The sequence below is a fragment of the Staurois parvus genome, unplaced genomic scaffold (assembly GCF_062004578.1).
Source record: "Staurois parvus isolate SC_StPar_1 unplaced genomic scaffold, SC_StPar_1.0 ptg000057l, whole genome shotgun sequence".
Classification (NCBI taxonomy): domain Eukaryota; kingdom Metazoa; phylum Chordata; class Amphibia; order Anura; family Ranidae; genus Staurois; species Staurois parvus.
Window position 1 is genome coordinate 1,166,207 of NW_028317853.1, and position 18,980 is coordinate 1,185,186.

At 41.8% G+C, this 18,980-nt stretch overlaps 1 protein-coding gene across 2 annotated transcripts in view; it reads right to left on the bottom strand.

Annotated features, from left to right (window-relative positions):
* Positions 1-18,980, bottom strand: part of LOC149469926 (tyrosine-protein phosphatase non-receptor type 11-like) — a 190,551-nt gene that overhangs the window by 19,367 nt on the left and 152,204 nt on the right. For both annotated transcript variants that reach the window (XM_089668388.1, XM_089668389.1), the window contains exons 4-9: positions 15,306-15,498; positions 11,399-11,518; positions 10,654-10,767; positions 10,114-10,210; positions 7,875-7,954; positions 5,785-5,940 (exon numbers count right to left, since the gene is read on the bottom strand). In XM_089668388.1, coding sequence (XP_089524514.1) covers positions 5,785-5,940; positions 7,875-7,954; positions 10,114-10,210; positions 10,654-10,767; positions 11,399-11,518; positions 15,306-15,498 — 760 coding nt within the window. The remainder of the gene's footprint in view (positions 1-5,784; positions 5,941-7,874; positions 7,955-10,113; positions 10,211-10,653; positions 10,768-11,398; positions 11,519-15,305; positions 15,499-18,980) is intronic.

Consider the following 18,980-nt stretch of genomic DNA (forward strand, 5'->3'; position numbering starts at 1 on the left):
TCCACAATACAGAAGGATTCATGACAAATAAAAGGAAAAGAAAGGCTTTTATTTTCTCCAGCTGTCACCATGCTGGTATTGTATGTAAGGGAGACCTCCGTTTTACAAGTAGAAACAGATCAGACAGGTCCTCATTTTTGATTGACAAGCAAGTGCTGGGAATTCTTATGTTGAACATTTTATAATGTCCCCTTAATTTTTTATTTATTTCAGGTATTTATATAGTGCTGTCAATTTACGCAGTGCTTTACATATATATTGTACATTCACATCAGTTCCTAACCCTCAAGGGGTGTACAATCTAAGGTTCCTAACTCACAGTCATACATACACATACTAGGGCCAATTTAGACAGGAGCCAATTAACCTACCAGCATGTCTTTGGAGTGTGGGAGGAAACCAGAGTACCCGAAGGAAACCCACGCAGGCACAGGGAGAACATGCAAACTCCAGGCAAGTAATACCGTGGTTGGGGTTCGAACATCAAACACTAGTAATGCCAGGCAGAAGTGCTAACCATTTAGCCACTGTGCTGCCCACTTCCCCCTACACACACAAAGCCCTCTGACCATGCTGGTTTTAAACGGATTGCAGAGCTTTTATTGTTTGCTGTATTGGGTCACATTCATTAAAGCAGTATTAAACCCAAAAGCAAATATTGCAGCTTACCAATTCTTAGACATGATGGGTGCATTTTCTTTTCTAGGTTTTTTCCTTCCATTTTCATCTGGTGATTCACCCAGTAAGTCTGTTTTTCAAAAGAACAAGCTCTTCCAGATGTATCAGTTTACAAAGATGGGAGAAATCATTTAACACTGACAGGGGTGCTTACAATGATCATCTTTTAGTTATGTAAAACCTTTATCCCAAAAGGAAAAAAAGAACTGTTTGCTGTAATTGATTATAAAGTGTGAGCTGGAATTTGGCTGCAATTTGTTAGAGTATTTAAATCTGCTAGTACATCCCACCCCAGACTAACAATGCTGATGTCCGCTGTACACACTGTGTTCCTTCATTCAGAGGTGGGGAACTCTAATACAGGTGGTGTGTTACTGGCCAGATCACCAAGTTAACACAGAAGGAAAAAAGACCAAAATAAAAAAGAAAACAAATACAGCCACCACATCTAATGATTGACGAGCTGCAATATATTAATTTTTTTGGGTCCGGTTTACTCCTGCTAAAGAACTTTTGCTGTTTTTTGTGAAGTCTAAGCATTTTTTGTTTACAAACTGTTTATTTTGGCAACAGCATACAGAAGGTATACATTGGACATATACAAAAAAGTATTATAAAATGGTATAATTGAGAAATGTCTAAGCATTTTATGTGCATTTACCACAGGAAGACACAGGGCAACTCCCAAGTAAGCGTGCGCTCACTTAATGCTTATATACAAGGCCTGGCCAAATAGAGGCAGCTGTCTAAAGTACTGTGGTGGAGAGGGCACAACTGGGGCATGAGTCTCTCCTGCCTCTGCTCTCTGCAAGACTGATCTGTCAAAGTACAGACCAGCTGAGAGATGGCTCATCTAGTATAATAAATGGGGCTCTGATGTCCTTGTGATAGCTGTCTCTACCCTTTATCAGAAGCTCCTGATAAACAGAGTAGACAGCTTCCACATGGACAGCACAGGCTCACTGATTACAATGGGGGAGCCAATCTCCCAGTGTAATCTGCAAGGCCAAAAGGAAAAAAAGAACTGTTTGCTGTAATTGATTATAAAGTGTGAGCTGGAATTTGGCTGCAATTTGTTAGAGTATTTAAATCTACTAGTACATCCCACCCCAGACTAACAATGCTGATGTCTGCTGTACACCCTGTGTTCCTTCATTCAGAGGTGGGGAACTCTAATACAGGAGGTGTGTTACTGGCCAGATCACCAAGTTAAAACAGAAGGAAAAAAGACCAAAAGAAAAAAAGAAAAACTAATACAGCCACCACTCCGTCCTGCTCTTCATTCATTTAGGCTCCATGTACCCGGACACTTCAGAATGCTGGAAAACGTTTAAAAAACATCTGTTTGGAAGGAGTTTGCATAAAGCGTTTGCGTTTAGAAGCGTTTTTTAAAGATAACCTCAGGAGACCTTCCAAAATGCCAAGAAAGCACTGAAAAACAGTAAAAAATTACCTATTTCAGACATTTTGAGAGAAATAGAGAGAACAGTATTTGTTGAGATTAGCGGTCTTATTTTTTTTTTTTTTTTTGTGGTGTTTGGATGTGTTCCAGCTCATTTCTGTGCAGAAATTATTGTAGCAGTGTCTAACATTTTATATCTGACAAAAAAATTCCTGTAAACTCAACTGCCTGTAAATGATTACGAATACATGGACACATAGGAAAACATTAGGGAGAGTTCAGGGGCTGCTGAAAAAAACACAGAAAAGCTCCTAAACGTGAGTTTATCAGCTGCAGTGTACATGGAGCCTAAGGCAGTATGAATGAAAACTACAGTAGCAGCCATTATTCATAAATGACTGTTCTGTGCAATTTGTAAACCTATAAAAAAAAATTACAAGTTTAACTTCTTGTACACATTTTTAATTTATTGTATTAATATAGTTTTAACCATTCACATGTAAACTTGAAAATCACAGAATAATTTCACTTTGGATGATCATTATCTTAATGACATCCTGGTCATTCTTCTTATCACTAAATCCCATTTATATAACCACGTCCAAGCACCAAACTAAAACGAATATACGCACAGATGTGCAGGCTTCCGGGAAAGAGGGTGTGGAGGGCACAATTTAGAATCTTCACCTTGGGTGCGACAGGACCTCTTCCCAGTGCTGATCATATACAGTATATCCCACGGTTGGCTCGCTGACAAGAGAAGTAAAGCCTGTCCCTGAACTTGGCATATATTGTAACTTCACTCAGCTGTCAAGATTCCTTATTTATTTGCATATATATGCAAGTCAAATCCTCTTTTTTTGTTTTTGTTTTTTTTTTTTAAACTACTACATATCAGATGGCTGCTGGAGAATTTTTTTTATTTTGCTCATCAATATGAGGAGAATTTAAAAGGGAAATGTTTATTTTTTTTTTTCAATTGTTTTGTGTTTAAACCTTTATAATTTACCGTATTTTTCGCTCCATAAGACGCACCTGACCATAAGACGCACCTAGGTTTTAGAGGTGAAAAACAAGAAAAAAAAAATATTCTGAACCAATGGACTGCAGACACAGTACAGGGGATGACCAGAGACTGCGGACACAGTACAGGAGATGACCAGAGACTGCGGACATAGTACAGGAGATGACCAGAGACTGCGGACATAGTACAGGAGATGACCAGAGACTGCGGACATAGTACAGGAGATGACCAGAGACTGCGGACATAGTACATGAGATGACCAGAGACTGCAGACAGTACAGGGGATGACCAGAGACTGCGGACATAGTACAGGAGATGACCAGAGACTGCAGAAACAGTACAGGAGATGACCAGAGACTGCGGACACAGTACAGGAGATGACCAGAGACTGCGGACATAGTACAGGAGATGACCAGAGACTACGGACACAGTACAGGAGATGACCAGAGACTGCAGACATAGTACAGGAGATGACCAGAGACTGCGGACAGTGCAGGGGATGACCAGAGACTGCGGACAGTGCAGGGGATGACCAGAGACTGCAGACAGTGCAGGGAATGACCAGAGACTGCAGACAGTGCAGGGAATGACCAGAGACTGCAGACAGTGCAGGGAATGACCAGAGACTGCAGACAGTGAAGGGGATGACCAGAGACTGCTGACCTTTGGGGAGGGAGGGGGAGCGGGTACCTGAATTTGACAGGTACCCGCTCCCACTTCCGCGGAGTTGCCTTCCCTCTTCTTCCCGGGCCGGCTTCTATGACAGCCGGGTGCCCACTGCGCAGGTGCGAGAAGCGCTTCGCTTTGTGAATGGGCCGGCGCCTTCTGGGACCTTTCATTCACAAAGCGCAGCACATGCGCAGTGGGCACCCGGCTGTCAGAAGCCAGCACGGGAAGACTGTGCAGAGCTGGAGCGAGGAACATGTAAGGCCCTGCAGGAGACAACAGCTGAGCGGCCGGCCCGGTATTCTGACATGGTGGCCGCAAAAATACCGGACCGGCCGCTTTATATTCGCACTGACATCTTCCCCCCTTTTTGGGGGGGGGGGAAAGTGCGTCTTATCGTGCGAAAAATACGGTATATCATTTGTTTTCATTACTTGTATAACATCTTTATTCAACAAACATTTAATACTGAGCATGTTCATAACAGTTGGTACAAGACTGCACCTGGCTTTTTAATAAGAAAGCCCAGCAGTGCCTTCTCGCTTACTGACTGCCTCTGTCTGATGTCTAATTGAAAAGCCTTACAGGTCTGTATGAACATGCAGGCAGGAATGGAGGTTTTAATCTTATAACACATTCCAAATATTAGGGGGGGGGGGGGGGGGAGGCAGGCTGCTTCTGTGTTTCATTTTATTATCTTAAGAGATTCCCTACTCTGTAAGAACAGAAACAGAAAACAAATTACATTTTCTGTTAATATATACTATACACTTTTTACACAAAAGATGGCCATAGACATGCCAGCAGGAAAAGATGGTTGGACAGAAATGATTGGACTGCTCTGAAGTTTTCTACTACTGCTATAGGACATGAGCTATGGACAGGTAGGCAGCCAGCATCAGTGATTCTAAATTAGTGATGATCTCAGGCATGTTCGATTCCTAGTCCAAACCCACCTGAGCTACCCCGGCAGGAAGCCATCACTGCACAAAGCCAATCATAAGCAGCCGAGGCGTTCCCTGCCACTTGCATAGGATTGGTTGTGTGCAGTGACAGCTTCCTGGTAGGATAGCTCATGTGGGTTAAGTCTAGGAACGTGCCGGAACATACTCTCTCCATACATGCCAGAGGTCATCCCCATTCTAAACCGCAGTACTCAACTACTGTAAAACAGGTCACTTTTGGACCACAGCTGTTAATGAATGGTGTGACTGTGGATACAAATTACATCACCTGTGCATGTTGAAAAAAAAAAAAAAAGTCTTAACGCGTCATTAAACTCAAATAATTAAAAACGGTCAATAAATGCTATATCACATTGTGCTCATACTCACTCATCCACCAGGAACTCTATTTCCCGTAGACTGCAAAAATCCTGGTTGATCCCACTGTTCCCTCCTTGTCTGTGTCCCCTCTGCAGCTAGAGATTGTGTAGACCAGCTGTTGACATCTACTGAGTATGCTCCAGTTTCAGTTCCCTTCTACACTGTTAATTTCCTACCTTTTCTTATCTGTGCAGCCCATGTGACTACAAATGTTTTTTTTTTTATATTAAATGAAATACACTGGCATGATCTTTATACATAAATAGAAGGGATGATGGCAATTAAACTCTTAGATGGTAAGCTCCAAGGAGCAGGGCCCTCCTAACCCTCTTGTATTGAACTGTATTGTTACTGTATTGTCTTCAGTTATATATTGTAAAGCGCTGAGCAAACTGTTGGCGCTATATAAATCCTGTATAATAATAATTAAACATTGTATGTGTTGTATTACCTGTTGTGGGTATAAGGGTGCACAACTGGAGGAGGAAACGCAATCTATGGTTAATTGCCCACGCTCATGTAATTAACTCTTTGTGTACTGAAGTTCTGATCTGGGTTTGCATTATCCTATTTTTGGTTTACTCTGCAGGGTATTCAGACTCTTTTATAAAGTGAAGTGACAACTAGGCAGCCACATTCAATAGGCTGTAGTGGCCTACAGAAACGCATGGACAGACCAAGAAGCTTACCCTGGATCTCTCCATCTCTTTAGTAGTCATGACAATGACATGAGTGTTCTCTTGATACACCATGGACCAGAAATCACAAACAGTGTTCTGTAAACAACCCTGTGTGGCTATGTAGACTTTACAGGGCTGGTTCCCCCGGGAATCATCCAGAGCACTCTGCAGAGAGACAAAACACACATTGAAAGCAATCAATACAAAATATGCAGTGTTCTGCTTTAATGCAATGCAGCTATTTTGCATGCATGAAACGTCACTAACAGGTACCTATCAATATCGTGTTGCCATTAAGCAATTACCATTGTTTTCAAAGGCAGGGAAAAGGTTGCCTTCATGACCATCGTACAATTCCTTCTACCAATCCTCTTGCAACATTTCCAAATATACAAACATTCAGAATTCTGTGACATTTCTGTAACTAATGCCATGTAATTCTTCAGCTATAAATGTATTTTTGATTGCTATTCAGCAATATGCAATCTGTAACACGGGCTCTTGTATCAGTACAATAGCAGACGAAAAAAGACAGTGTACGATCAGCAATCTTTCATTTCTTTGTGTAGCTGGGACTAGAAGAAGCTGTGCGCACAGAACCTGTGTATCCAAATAACCTGATAGCCTGGGTGTCTCTCGCTCTCAAAAACTTGCTAATTGGTTACAAGGATGGTCTAACTATACAAAGACTCTGCTGTGCCAGAAGTACAAAATGAATGACAAAGTGTTACTAAACCCACAACAGTAACATCAGTCTGTATATGTAGTAAAGCATGCTTGTTATACTCACTGTGGAACCTAAGGGGTTAATCCTCTGCATTGTGTAAAAAGGATGTTTGATCCTGACTTCTCTAATTCCCCCCTTCTTCCAGTGTTTCCTAAATATCTCCTGACAAAACAGAGGCTTGGGGCAAGCTGCACATGCTCAGTTTGGTGTGTATTGCTAGAAAGGTTTTTTTTTTTCTTGGGAGAGTGCATGTAATCAGCACAGGGCCAATCAGCACTCTCCAGAGGTCAGGGATCCTGCATCCTCCCACAGGAGAAAGAAAACTCCTCCTAAAATCTGTAACCAGTGCTCTGCTGGACACTGATAGAAGGCACAAGACTGCTCTAACTGGTGATGAGAAAACGTATTTAGCAGTCTATATTTACTAAAGTATTTGCATTTCCATGTTGTGTGTACTGTGGGAGACCAGATACAGGAAATGCAGGGAAAACACAGCAAACTCTGTGCTCCTGCGCTTCAAGATGGACTTGGCTAGGGTTATGGTACCATCACAGATATCCTGCACTCCTTGCTGCCGTCAACGGACCGGGGTAGTCCAATGTCACTGGATACAAAGAAAAACTAACAGAGGGTGCACCGGCCTAGCACATTATTGTAAAAAATGTATTGGCAGGATAAAAAGTAAGTATTGTACTCACAATAGGCAAACAGGCCAAAGGCACATCACACTAAATAATGGTGTCCAGTGCACATAGCATATATGTCCAAAAAATGGAACCCTGGACTTCCACCAGGCTATGTGAACCCTCTGTTTGTTTTTCTTTGTATAGTGAATACAGGGTCCTGGGTTTAGTAACACTTTAATGATGTAATGGCTTTCATGTAACCTTTCGCCTTGCTGAATATATTTTTTCTTGTTATGTAACTTTTTATGTAAAAAAAAAAAAAAGAAAAGAAGAATACCCAATTTAAAATCTAAAAAAATTGCCAATTGGGGGATGAAACAATGGGGATATTCTTCAATCAATACATGTGCTAAAATGGCCATATCTTAACAAGAGACTCCCATTACAAGGGATGTAGCAGGCTTGATTTCATTCATCTAATATTCAGTTTTTCCCTGCTAATAGAACGGAGACAACCCAAAGCAGCATGGTCTGCCTCATAGAGAATCCCATAAATTGCTATTGACAACCCACAGCTACTGATTTCAGATTAAGTTGATACACGGAAATCCCTGAGTAATAAAGGTTTCGTATTTTCAGAACCTGACATCTACATACCAATTGTGCTCCTTCCTGCTACACCAACAGCTTAGTTCCTCTTTTCTTTAATTGATCATTAACAGTTTTCAACATTTCACGCACATTACCTTGATGTAGTTTGCATTGATGTAATCTGACCCTGGAATGCTCTCATCCATGTCTCTCAAAGTCACCCTCGTAGTGTCAACTATGCACAAACGATTAAAAAAAAAAGCCACTGCTTAATTTTTGTTTGAGAACACAAATGTAAGCTTCCATTTAAAGTAAGCCTGTCACTTGTCACACAAATAAAAGCAAAGAAGACAACTTCCAGTGTCAACCAGTACTAAAGCTCAGTCCACCACCCCAATCCCCACTGCATCTCAAAGGTGCAAAGTTGACTTCTGAAAGTCGTTCTTTGCATATAGCTAGGCATTCCCCCAATGTGATAGTGCTCAGACCTAGCAACAGGATTCCCAGTCACCAAGCACTGTATTGTTAGACTGGGCTGTATAACATGGAATGGGCATATCTGCTTCATACTTGGAAAGTGGATATTTTTATGGGTCTTTCAGTTGCTGATGAAGGTAGCTATAGAGCTACAGGGTCACTTTGTGACATCCTGTGACACGTTTACTTAGCAAAACACTACAAGGAACTGCTGAAGGCATTCCAAATGAAAATGTACACATCTGTACCTAAAGCAGAACCCCAGCCAAATGCCAAAGTATGCAGATGAAATGAATCTCTACATCTCCAAACACTGATCCATGTTGGACTGATAGCATTGTGCAATGTAATAGAGTCCAACTGATGCCCCATATAGAACCTCCCACTTTCAATGTATTTTTCTGGTCTGCAGGGGGAATATGGGAAGTCAATATGAAGATACATTTAGGATAATTATATTAGAAGTATGAATGTATACCTGGACTACGGGATGAGCTTTTATATCTGTCTAGATTCACAACAGTGATGATGACAACAGTGGGTTCTGGAGAATGTGGTGGGGACGGCCCCTTTCCATTTGACACAAAAAAAACACTAACTTAAAAAGGAGATGTATGGCCAAAGCTACTTTGGCTGTACTTCTGCTGTTGGTCACAGGAGTGCAGTTTGTTCTGCACTCTTGCGATCCATTTTCAGCCAACAGCAGACTTAAATCCGCTATCGGCTGACATCACTAAGCCTGTTCACATGGTCAGGATTCACCCAGAAGCCTGGACTGGCACCTGGCTCAGCCTGAGCCACCCCCTCCACAGCCCAGCACTCCAGGGAGAACTGGAGGGGCAGAGCAGAGAGCCGGAGACTGACAGTCATCACTCTCTGTTCAGAGCAAAGGAGAAGAACTGAGCGATCAGCTGTGTTTAAACGCTCAGTTCTCACTGCAGGCGGGGGACAGATGCAGCATCGGATCAATGCTGCATCCCCCAAGTTGAGAATAAATGTTTTTTGTATGTCCATACTTCTCTTATAAAAACATACTACATAAAACTTTCTGCTATAGATTCAAAGATCTCAACAAAAACACTGTTCTTTCACCAAAATATGAATTACTCAGCCATGGCAGTATGACAAAGTAAAAATTGCTTTTGCTTTGCATCACTCTAAGCCACTGATCTGGTTATAGTCTCAAAAGGAACCTGTTACACATAACACAGGTGATCGAGCATGTTTCACTACTCCACAGCAGCTGTCCAAGCTTTCAAAAGCGATTTCTGGATAAATACGTTGGTAAATTAGGACTTGATATGAACGTTCAAACAATAACTATACTCAAATCTACTCTCACCACCATTCTAAGCCTATCCTATCCACCCTGTAAAGATCTGTATACCAACCTATGCTGAGGATGGTCTGGTCACAAGATCGGGTCCAAGCGCCAGCTTCAGTGAAGAGGAGAGATCGCTGACAACAGCTACAGAGCCTGCGCGATGACTTCACCCATTGGCTTACTATGCGGCATCCGTTGCTAGCTGTCCCTCCTCTACATGGAAGCCAGCTCTAGGGACTGATCATGTGACCGGACCAGAGTACCCCTAGAATAGGTAAGTATACAGATCTTTCCATTCATAGGGGATACAGAATAGCCCATTCATAGGGTATACAGAATAGCCTTAGAATGGAGTGGTAGCAGATTTATGTATCGTCAGTGTTTGAATGAACTTCCACTCTAACATGAGCAGACTTCTTATGTGCTTTTCTTCCCTAATTTAAATCTTTATTTATTTCAGGTACTTATATAGCGATGTCAATTTACGCAGCACTTTACATATATATTGTACATTCACATCAGTCCCTAACCCACTAGGGGTGTACAATCTAAATTGTTTTGTTTTTGTACCAGGAGGACATCTCCATACTTACAAGGCAAAATGTTCTTGTATCTGTTTTTGCACTTGTTCTCTGGCCTCTGTCCTTCCTTTCTAGGATATAGTAGTTTACATTCTTGCTGCTGCAGCATCTGAATTAAAAGGCATAGGCAAAATCAATAGGCACAGCAGAAACATAGACCTATATGCACAGTTATTACAAGAAACAATATGCAGGGTTCACCTGCTACCTTGGCCACCATAAACTGCCATCTGACCCAAATAACATATATAGCACCTCCAATTTAACAACCTTCTGTGCATTCATTCCAGCTATTCTCTTCTACATGTCAGGTACTCTGGCACTTTTCACTGTATATTTATAGCTCTCTGACATCTCATAGCTAGAACAGTTTTTATTCTAGTTTAAATTATTCATTCCAAATGGCAGATCAGGAGAGCAGTACAAAGATTTCAGGGAAGAAATTCATTCATCTTATTGTATATACAGATTTGGGATTATCACATTTTACAAAACCAGAGTCTTGACTTTTACATAAGGCATACGTTTGGGTTTAGGTCATTAAAAGAATACCTCAAACTCCTCCCAGAATCCTTGCTTAGCCTTCTCTGTGTTGTCAGCCATTTTGTTCAGTTCTCGAACTCGAGTATCTATGTTGGCTGCATTGATTCGCGTTGCATTGAATGGCTGAAAACAAGCACAGGGTATAAATGACTTAACAAAAGATTTGATCAGAGTCAAACAAGGGCAACTGGTTACGATGAGCCTTCATGTTACAACATGACATCATAGATCCGGTTTAATACAAAACCTTAGCTGGTGTGGACAAGTACACAAAAAACATGATTACAACGATTAGATCACCTAACTGTATGGTATGTTTGGACTGTATATCCAGCATTATATGAGGAGAAAAGGAATTTCTTAGGTGCTCAACAAATTTGACACTTAGTATGTACTAAATTCAATACAAAGCTTTATTCCATATTAACATAGAAAAAAAACAACATCACATTAGTAGTTTTGAAAAATATAAAACCAACATGATACGTCATATGGCTTGAAGTTCACAATGCAACAATTCCAACTCGGCAAGTTTCGCCAAATTTCTGGCTTCTTCAGGAGATTTACAGGTTGCATGTAAATGCCACTAGAAAACTAAAATACAACAATAAACATTTGTTCATTATATTATTGGATGTGATGTAGGATGTGTGTCTGTGTACCCAAACTAATCAATCATATTCCAGGTGGCTGCTATTGAAAACAAAATGTATTAGTTTAGATTGACTACAAAAAATAATTAGGAGTTGTTTACCTGCTTCAGATGCACCACAGCTCCTGACCTTTCCACCATTGGGTTTTTCTTGTAGTGCTCCAACAGATCGGTCAGTGTATCAAAGCGTTCTCCCCCTCCCACATCATATTTACCATCCGGCTGGAAAAACAAGGGATCAATAATGGTCAACAAAGGATTATATAAAAGGTTCAACACTTCATAAATATTTATTAGCTGAAAACAACAATTAATATTTGAAGAAAATCAGAAGTGTGAGCATAATTCAACTACTGAAAGATTTGTTTTATTATATTCAGTATAGCTAATCACTATTCCCATAAAATATGTCATTTGGGGGGTGGGGGGGGGGGGGTCTCTGGGTCAGTCTGAGTAACTCAGTCAAATACAGAAACTTTTATTCAACAAACTGAAAAAGCAAAACTTTTCAAACAAGTAAGCTTTCTTAATGTGCTTTAAAACTCTGCTTTTATAGATCTCAGTAAGCCATTAAATGGCATCTGTACCTTTAGACCTTCTGCTAACATGGAGGGCTACCAGTGAACAGCACTCTGCTACTAATAAACGTCAACATACAAATTTAGACTGGAGTAGTAAAGGTGCCCAAACAACTTTTAGTTTGACTGTTCAACATTCCAATCAAAACCATGAAAAAAAAAGAAGCATGCGTTGGCTATTTTGTATCAGGTTTAGAGTTAGAAAACTCAACTTCAGACTGGTGGTAGTATGTGTTGGAATACTCTAAAAACATGACATTTTACATTTTTGAGAGCATGAAAGAAAGAACTAATAATTCAGCCAGAATTGCAGTCACCTAAAATGTTTAACAGAAATGCGATATGTATGACAATATCTAAACCTTAACTGTCTCATTCCAATAAATATCTAAAATACAGGAGGATTAACAAAATGCACACTCCATCACATACACTAGATTGTCAAAAGTATTGGGACACCCCTCCAAATCATCGCATTCAGGTGTTCCAATCAGCTCCATGGCCACAGGTGTATAAAATCAAGCACCTAGGCATGCAGACTGCTTCTACAAACATTTATGAAAGAATGGGTCGCTCTCAGGAGCTCAGTGAATTCAAGCATGGTACTGTGATAGGTTACCACCTGTGCAATAAATCCATCTATGAAATTTCCCTGCTTCTAAATATTCCACAATCAATTGTTAGTAGTATTAAAACAAAATGAAAGCAACTTGGAACAACAGCAACTCAGCCATGAAGTGGTAGGCCACATAAACAGAGCGGGGTCAGCGCACGCTGACGTGCACACAAGTCACCAACTGTTTGCAGAGTCAATGGCTAAAGACCTCCAAACTTCATGTGGCCTTCAGATTAGCACAACAGTGCATAGAGCGCTTCATGGAATGGGTTTCCATGGCTGAACAGCTGCATCCAAGCCTTACATCGCCAAGTGCCAAGCAAAGAGTCGGATGCAGTGGTGTAAAGCACACCACCACTGGACTCTAAAGCAGTGGAGACGTGTACGCTGGAGTGACCAATCACGCTTCTGTCTGGAAATCTGATGGAAGTGTCTGGGTACTTTTCTGACTGCATTGTGTCAAGTGTAAAGTTTGGTGGAGGGGGGATTATGATGTGGGGTTGTTTTTCAGGGGTTGGGCCTGGCCCCTTAGTTCCAGTGAAGGGAACTCTTAAGGCGTCAGCATACCAAGACATTTTGAACAATTTCATGCTCCCAACTTTGTGGGAACAGTTTGGGGATGGCCCCTTCCTGTTCCCACATGACTGCGTACCAGTGCAGAAAGCAAGGTCCATAAAGACATGGGTGAGTGAGTTTGGGGTGGAGGAACTTGACTGGCCTGCACAGAGTCCTGATCTCAACCCGACAGAATACCTTTGGGATTAATTAGAGCAGAAACTGCGAGCCAGGCCTTCTCGTCTGACATCAGTGCCTGACCTCACAAATGCGCTACTGGAAGAATGGTCCAACATTCCCATAGACACACTCCTAAACCTTGTGGACAGCCTTCCCAGAAGAGTTGAAACTGTTATAGCTGTAAAGGGTGGGCCAACTCAATATTGAACCCTACGGACTAAGACTTGGATGCCATTAATGTTCATGTGCGTGTAAGGGCAGGCATCCCAATACTTTTGGCAATATAGTGTAAGTTAGCAGAGCTGCATATGTCCTGGATAGTCGTCTTTTTCATCTGTATACATACCTTCCATTGAAGGAAGAAGGTGGAACAGGCATAAGAAGAGGTAGTCTGTACCTACCTCTTTCCCACTGTAAACATCTCAAATCTCAAAATAAATAACACCCAAGCTTTAGAATTCCAACTGTAATTGGTGTCTAATTGATAAGTATATGACAAATACATTTGGTTTTAAAGGTGGAAAAAATGCCTATATCAAGGTGACGAAGAAAGAGGTGGTGCCCTATGTGCAGTATGAAAGCTTTATAAAAAGTGTAGTAATACAGGCCACTCACAAAGCATAAGTAGGTTTGCGCTTGTAAATTAATAAGCATCCACTGTAGTGAAGGAGTGTGAAGCCTCTGGATAGATGGTGGTCACCGGCATCTGACGGTGGTACAGGTGGCTTCCAGCACGTCCTCCTAGTTCTGGGATTCCCTCAGTTGAGGCGTCACTTCTGGTCATGTAATGGCAGGGGTTGGCGCACGTTCGGAGCATGCATGCTCCCTCATCAGGCCATAAGGACGCCATCTTGATGTGGGGCATTTGTACATTTGTAGGGAAGGCGTAAGGGAACTCCTCCTACAAGCAGACAGCTTGAGGAGTAAATGACCCACAGCAAGAGGGCTATCAGTAAGCGCAGGAGTGGACAATTAGGGGACAAAAACCGTGATCAAATGTAATAAAACTAAGTAAGAAAACTAAACAAACTAAAATTTATCACTTTTATTATCCCCCATTTGTCCACTCCTGAGCTTACTTATAGTCCTCTTGCTATGGGTCATTTACTCCTCAAGCTGTGTCTTCCTGTAGGACAGTGTTTCTCAACTCCAGTCCTCATGGACCCCCAACAGGTCATGTTTTCAGGATTTCCATTATTTTGCACAGGTGATTTGATCAGTTTCACTGCCTTAGTAATTACCAAAGCTGTTTCATCTGAGGGAAATCCTGAAAACATGACCTGTTGGGGGTCCATGAGGACTGGAGTTGAGAAACACTGCTGTAGGAGAAGTTGCCTTACTCCTCCCCTCGCTGAGAGTACAAATGCCCCACATCAAGATGGTATCATTAGGGCCTGATGAGGTGCACGCATGCTCCGAACGCGAGCCAGCCCCTATCATCACGTGACCAAAGAGACGTCTCAACTGAGGGAATCCCGGAACTAGGACGTTCTGGAGCCACCAGCACCACCACCAGATGCCGGTGACAACCATCCATCCAGAGGCTTCACACTCCTTCACTACAGCGGATGCTTATTAATATACAAGCGCAAAAAATACTTATGCTTTGTGAGTGGTCTGTATTACTACACTTTTTATTCATTAAAAATCCTTCATACTGCACTTACATGGTGCCGCCTCTTTCTTCCTGATCTTCCACAGGGCCTCTCTAGCTCGTTATTGGACGGCTGACTCCACTTCACGGTGCATCAGAATTACCTATAGGACATGAAGGACATTTTATTTGTACATTTATTACAGTATATTGTTCATGATTTTTTTTTCCCTAATTTTATCACCATTGATTATGTGCTTATACATACTATTGTATGCCACATCTACCTCCTTACTCTGTCTCGGAGTGTGCCAAATCTCCTACTTGCCTTTATATCAAGGGGACCTCCAAACACAGCCCTGTTCACCACCCCAACACACCCAAGTACACTTTAGTAACAGCACAGCATGGACAAAAAAGTTCTCGATTTTGCCAAGCCTTGCCTCTAAGTGGGTAAAATTGGAAGGTTCATCTACTGTTGAATACCTGGAATCGAATCATGACATGAGTGACACGAGTTTTCCGCTCTCCATTTTCCAGCTTCTCTTCACTTGTTAGGACAGACAAAACAAAATCCCCCGGTTTGCTCTGACTTTCTCTCACCAAGAAACTTCCAGGCTTTCCTTTTTCTAAAAGTAGCTTCTCAGCCTCTCGTCCGGAAAGATGCCCATGGTACCACCTAAACAGAAAATAAAGATTTCAGAAAAGTAACAGCTGTACAATATAGGTTTTGTGATGGTTTGTAGCATACGGGCTGCTTTGAGTATTTCTGTATCTGCGGATTTCCCGGTATTTTAACACACAACAGTCCTAAGAGTTTACTTGGAATGATAAAGAAAACAAAGCAGGTCCAGAAAGCGGCAGGTCTCGGGAGGGAAACACCTTGTTTATCGAGAGGAGTTAGAAAATGACCAGACTGGTTTGAGCTGAAAAGGCTATGGTAGCTCTGAAAAAACCCTACAACTGACATGAGCCAAAATGCATCTCAGAATGTACATGTCAAATTCCAAGCAGGATGGGTTGCAACAGCAGAAGACAACATCAGGTTTCACTCCTGCAAGCCAAGAGTGGGCACAGGCTTACCAAGCGTATACCATTGAAGATTGAAAAAATGTTGCTTCGTCTGATGAATCTCGATTTCTGCTGATGCCCACAGATAGTAGACCAGTAACCATCTCTGAATCCAGTAGAGGGTTTTTGGGGATGTGATAGAGAATAGGAGTTCTGACAGGAGGAAGCAAACCCTGCCTCTACCAACATGGCTGCCTCCACACAAAGACAGTGCAGAAAAAAGACACAGTAAGTTAGTGAACGGGAAAAAGATCAACTGCAGGGACACCACAGGGATGAGCTTGTTCATGTTTGGATCCTAGCCTGAACCCACCTGAGCAAGTCCACCAGGAACATACCACTTGTACTAAGCCAAACATCTGTGGCTCGGGCATTCCTGCCCCGCAGCTGCACACATACAAGGAGCGTGTACAGATGAGGCTGCAGAGCAAGGAATGCCTTGGAAGCTTGATTGGTCCAGTACAATGACAGCTGGAACGCTTATTCTAAAGGGTTCAGATTAGGATCCAGACATGCCTAAGCTCACCCCTACTGTTAACTAGTCTTTTGCCCTCTGCCTAATTTTTTTTTTGGCACATATTCCAGAGATCGGTTCCTCTTTAAGCGGTTTGCTGCATGAATAAAAAGAAAAAGAAAATACCCTTTCTGCAAACCATATTTAAAGAGTCTGCTTAACAGTTATTTAAGCTTGCCAAAGTACAAGCAGGAATATTGTTTTAAGGGAGAGAGTCTATTGTAATACAAAATCACACGACAAGTACAGAAGAATAGGCATCCAGCTAAATTCTCTGTTAGAATTCCACTTCAACATGGCTTGAACATTCTTTAATCCAAGAAGCCTCTGGCAGCCAAGAAGCCTTTCCTGGGATTAGCTAGCAGAGCTTCCATTAACAAGGGCGGCTAATGGGGGTTGTTGCCCTTTAGTTTTTATTTTTGCAAAGTAAAAGAAAATGTACTCCCTAAGGTTGGAGAAGACAAAGATTGTGGGCACAATTGTATGAACAATCATGAACAAAGCATGTCTTTTCATAAGCAACAGAACAAGTTGAACACATAAAAGACCAAGCAATATTATATTATATTAACTTTATTGCACCAGGAAAACCTATTTAAAACAAAACTAAAGAAAAAAAAAAAAAAAAAACTTTTATTGAACACAATTATACGTTTTATCAGTGGCATGCTTATATCAACAGGATCTTAGAATCACTGTACAAAGTACACGGGACTGTCATTATGCTGAACTCGAACAAAATAAAAGATTGAACTTTGCAGGAAAAAACTCAGTAAGGGGCCAAATTAGTTTAATTAAAGGCTTATCCACAGGACTTCAAGAATAAAAGAGGCCCTTTCGCCACATCCTACCCTCACTGCTAAACATCAACTAAAAAACTTCAAGCACACTCATGCTTGGACCCCTTAATTCACCAGTGGAAGCTTACACAATTTGTTGCCAAAAAATTCAAACAGCATACAATATATCAGATAAGCGTAGCACTCAAAATACACAAAATATATAAATAACATTAAATGCTCCAAAAGTCCCAATAAAAATTCCAAAGATTGGAAATACTGATGTACCCAGAAAGCAAATTTTTGTGTTATCTTTCCACACCATCCACCATTGGTGAGCAATACAAAGCCTCTTACTGGAATGTATCCACCCTCTATAAATCAAGTGGTCAAATGACAATTGTTAAATAGAGCTTTCCAACTCTCATAGGCATCTCTAGTTCCACAGCCTCCCCCCCCCCCCCGACCTCATCTGCTCTCAAGTTCAACTGGGCCACTTTTTCCTGTACCTGGATGTCACTTGTTTTCCTCACCAGTGGTCTAGAGGCATCCAACTCCCTTATGTGCGGATTGTCTTCATCTCAAAACTGCTCTTCCTGGGGCATCTGTGTTTTCTCCCATGAACTCAGCTGGGCTCATTTCCAGCTTTCCAATGGTTTCAATTTGTTCCACCAAGTCATTTGAGTTCCATTGACCCATTCCAAAAAATATTGTACTTGTTTTTTTACTTTTTGTGGTTTTCAATTCATTAAAGCGGATCTCTGGGGAAAACAAAAATGCTCCCCTTAAACCAGCCATAGATGGTTCGAATATCAGCTGGTTCAGCAGGGAGATTCGAGCCATCTATGGGCAAGCTGATTGCACCCAATTAGATTTTTGTATGACTTGGGTACAACCAGCATGTCAGATTTTTACATGTAATTATTGCCAGTGGCTATAGCTGCTAGCAATAATCATTGTGTTCTTCTACCAGGGACGGCTCCCCGTTCTTCCAAACACAGTCAGTGTTGATGGGGGGATCCCTCCCGTGGAGCTATTGTGTTCTCCTAACGGGGGGGGGGGGGGGGGGCGGAGAGCCATCCCTACTGGGAGTACACAGTGAATATTGCTAGTGGCTATAGTCATTCGCAATAATCGCATGTGAAAATCTGACAGCCTGGTTGTACCCAAGTTGTACAACAATCAGAGTAGATACAATCAGCCTGCCCATAGATCAGGGATGTCAAACTGGTGGCCCTCCAGCTGTTGCAAAACTACAAGTCCCATCATGCCTCTGTCTTTAGGAGTCATGCTTGTAACTGTCAATCTTTCAGTGCCTCATGGGACTTGTAGTTTGGCAATAACTGGAGGGCCGCCAGTTTGACACCCGTGCCATACATGGTTCGAACCTCAGCTGGTCTCCACAGTCTCCTCTTTCCTACACTCTCTCTGTTTATCACAGGTTCTCCGACATGGAGTTCAATTTTGAGCCCATAGCCCTGCAAGGGACATGAGGATGAGAAGGAACAGTGGCTGGAGCATAGGGAAAAGGACCGGTTGCAGTGGACCGGGCAAATAAAACTGCTTTTCACAGCCCCTAGACCTACACAAGCATTTAACCCTTGCAGTGTAGCGGGAGCATTATTGCGCCTTGCAGAGATGGTCTTTAATCAGGTAACCATTGACGTACATGAAACTAAACAATAAAAAAACAACAGTAATCGGTATGTAGGTATCTGGTCTTGCTCTAAAAATGGCTGGATCTGGTAACTGTCATGTCTAGAATGTGTCATGACAAGGGACAGAGGTGGATAGGTT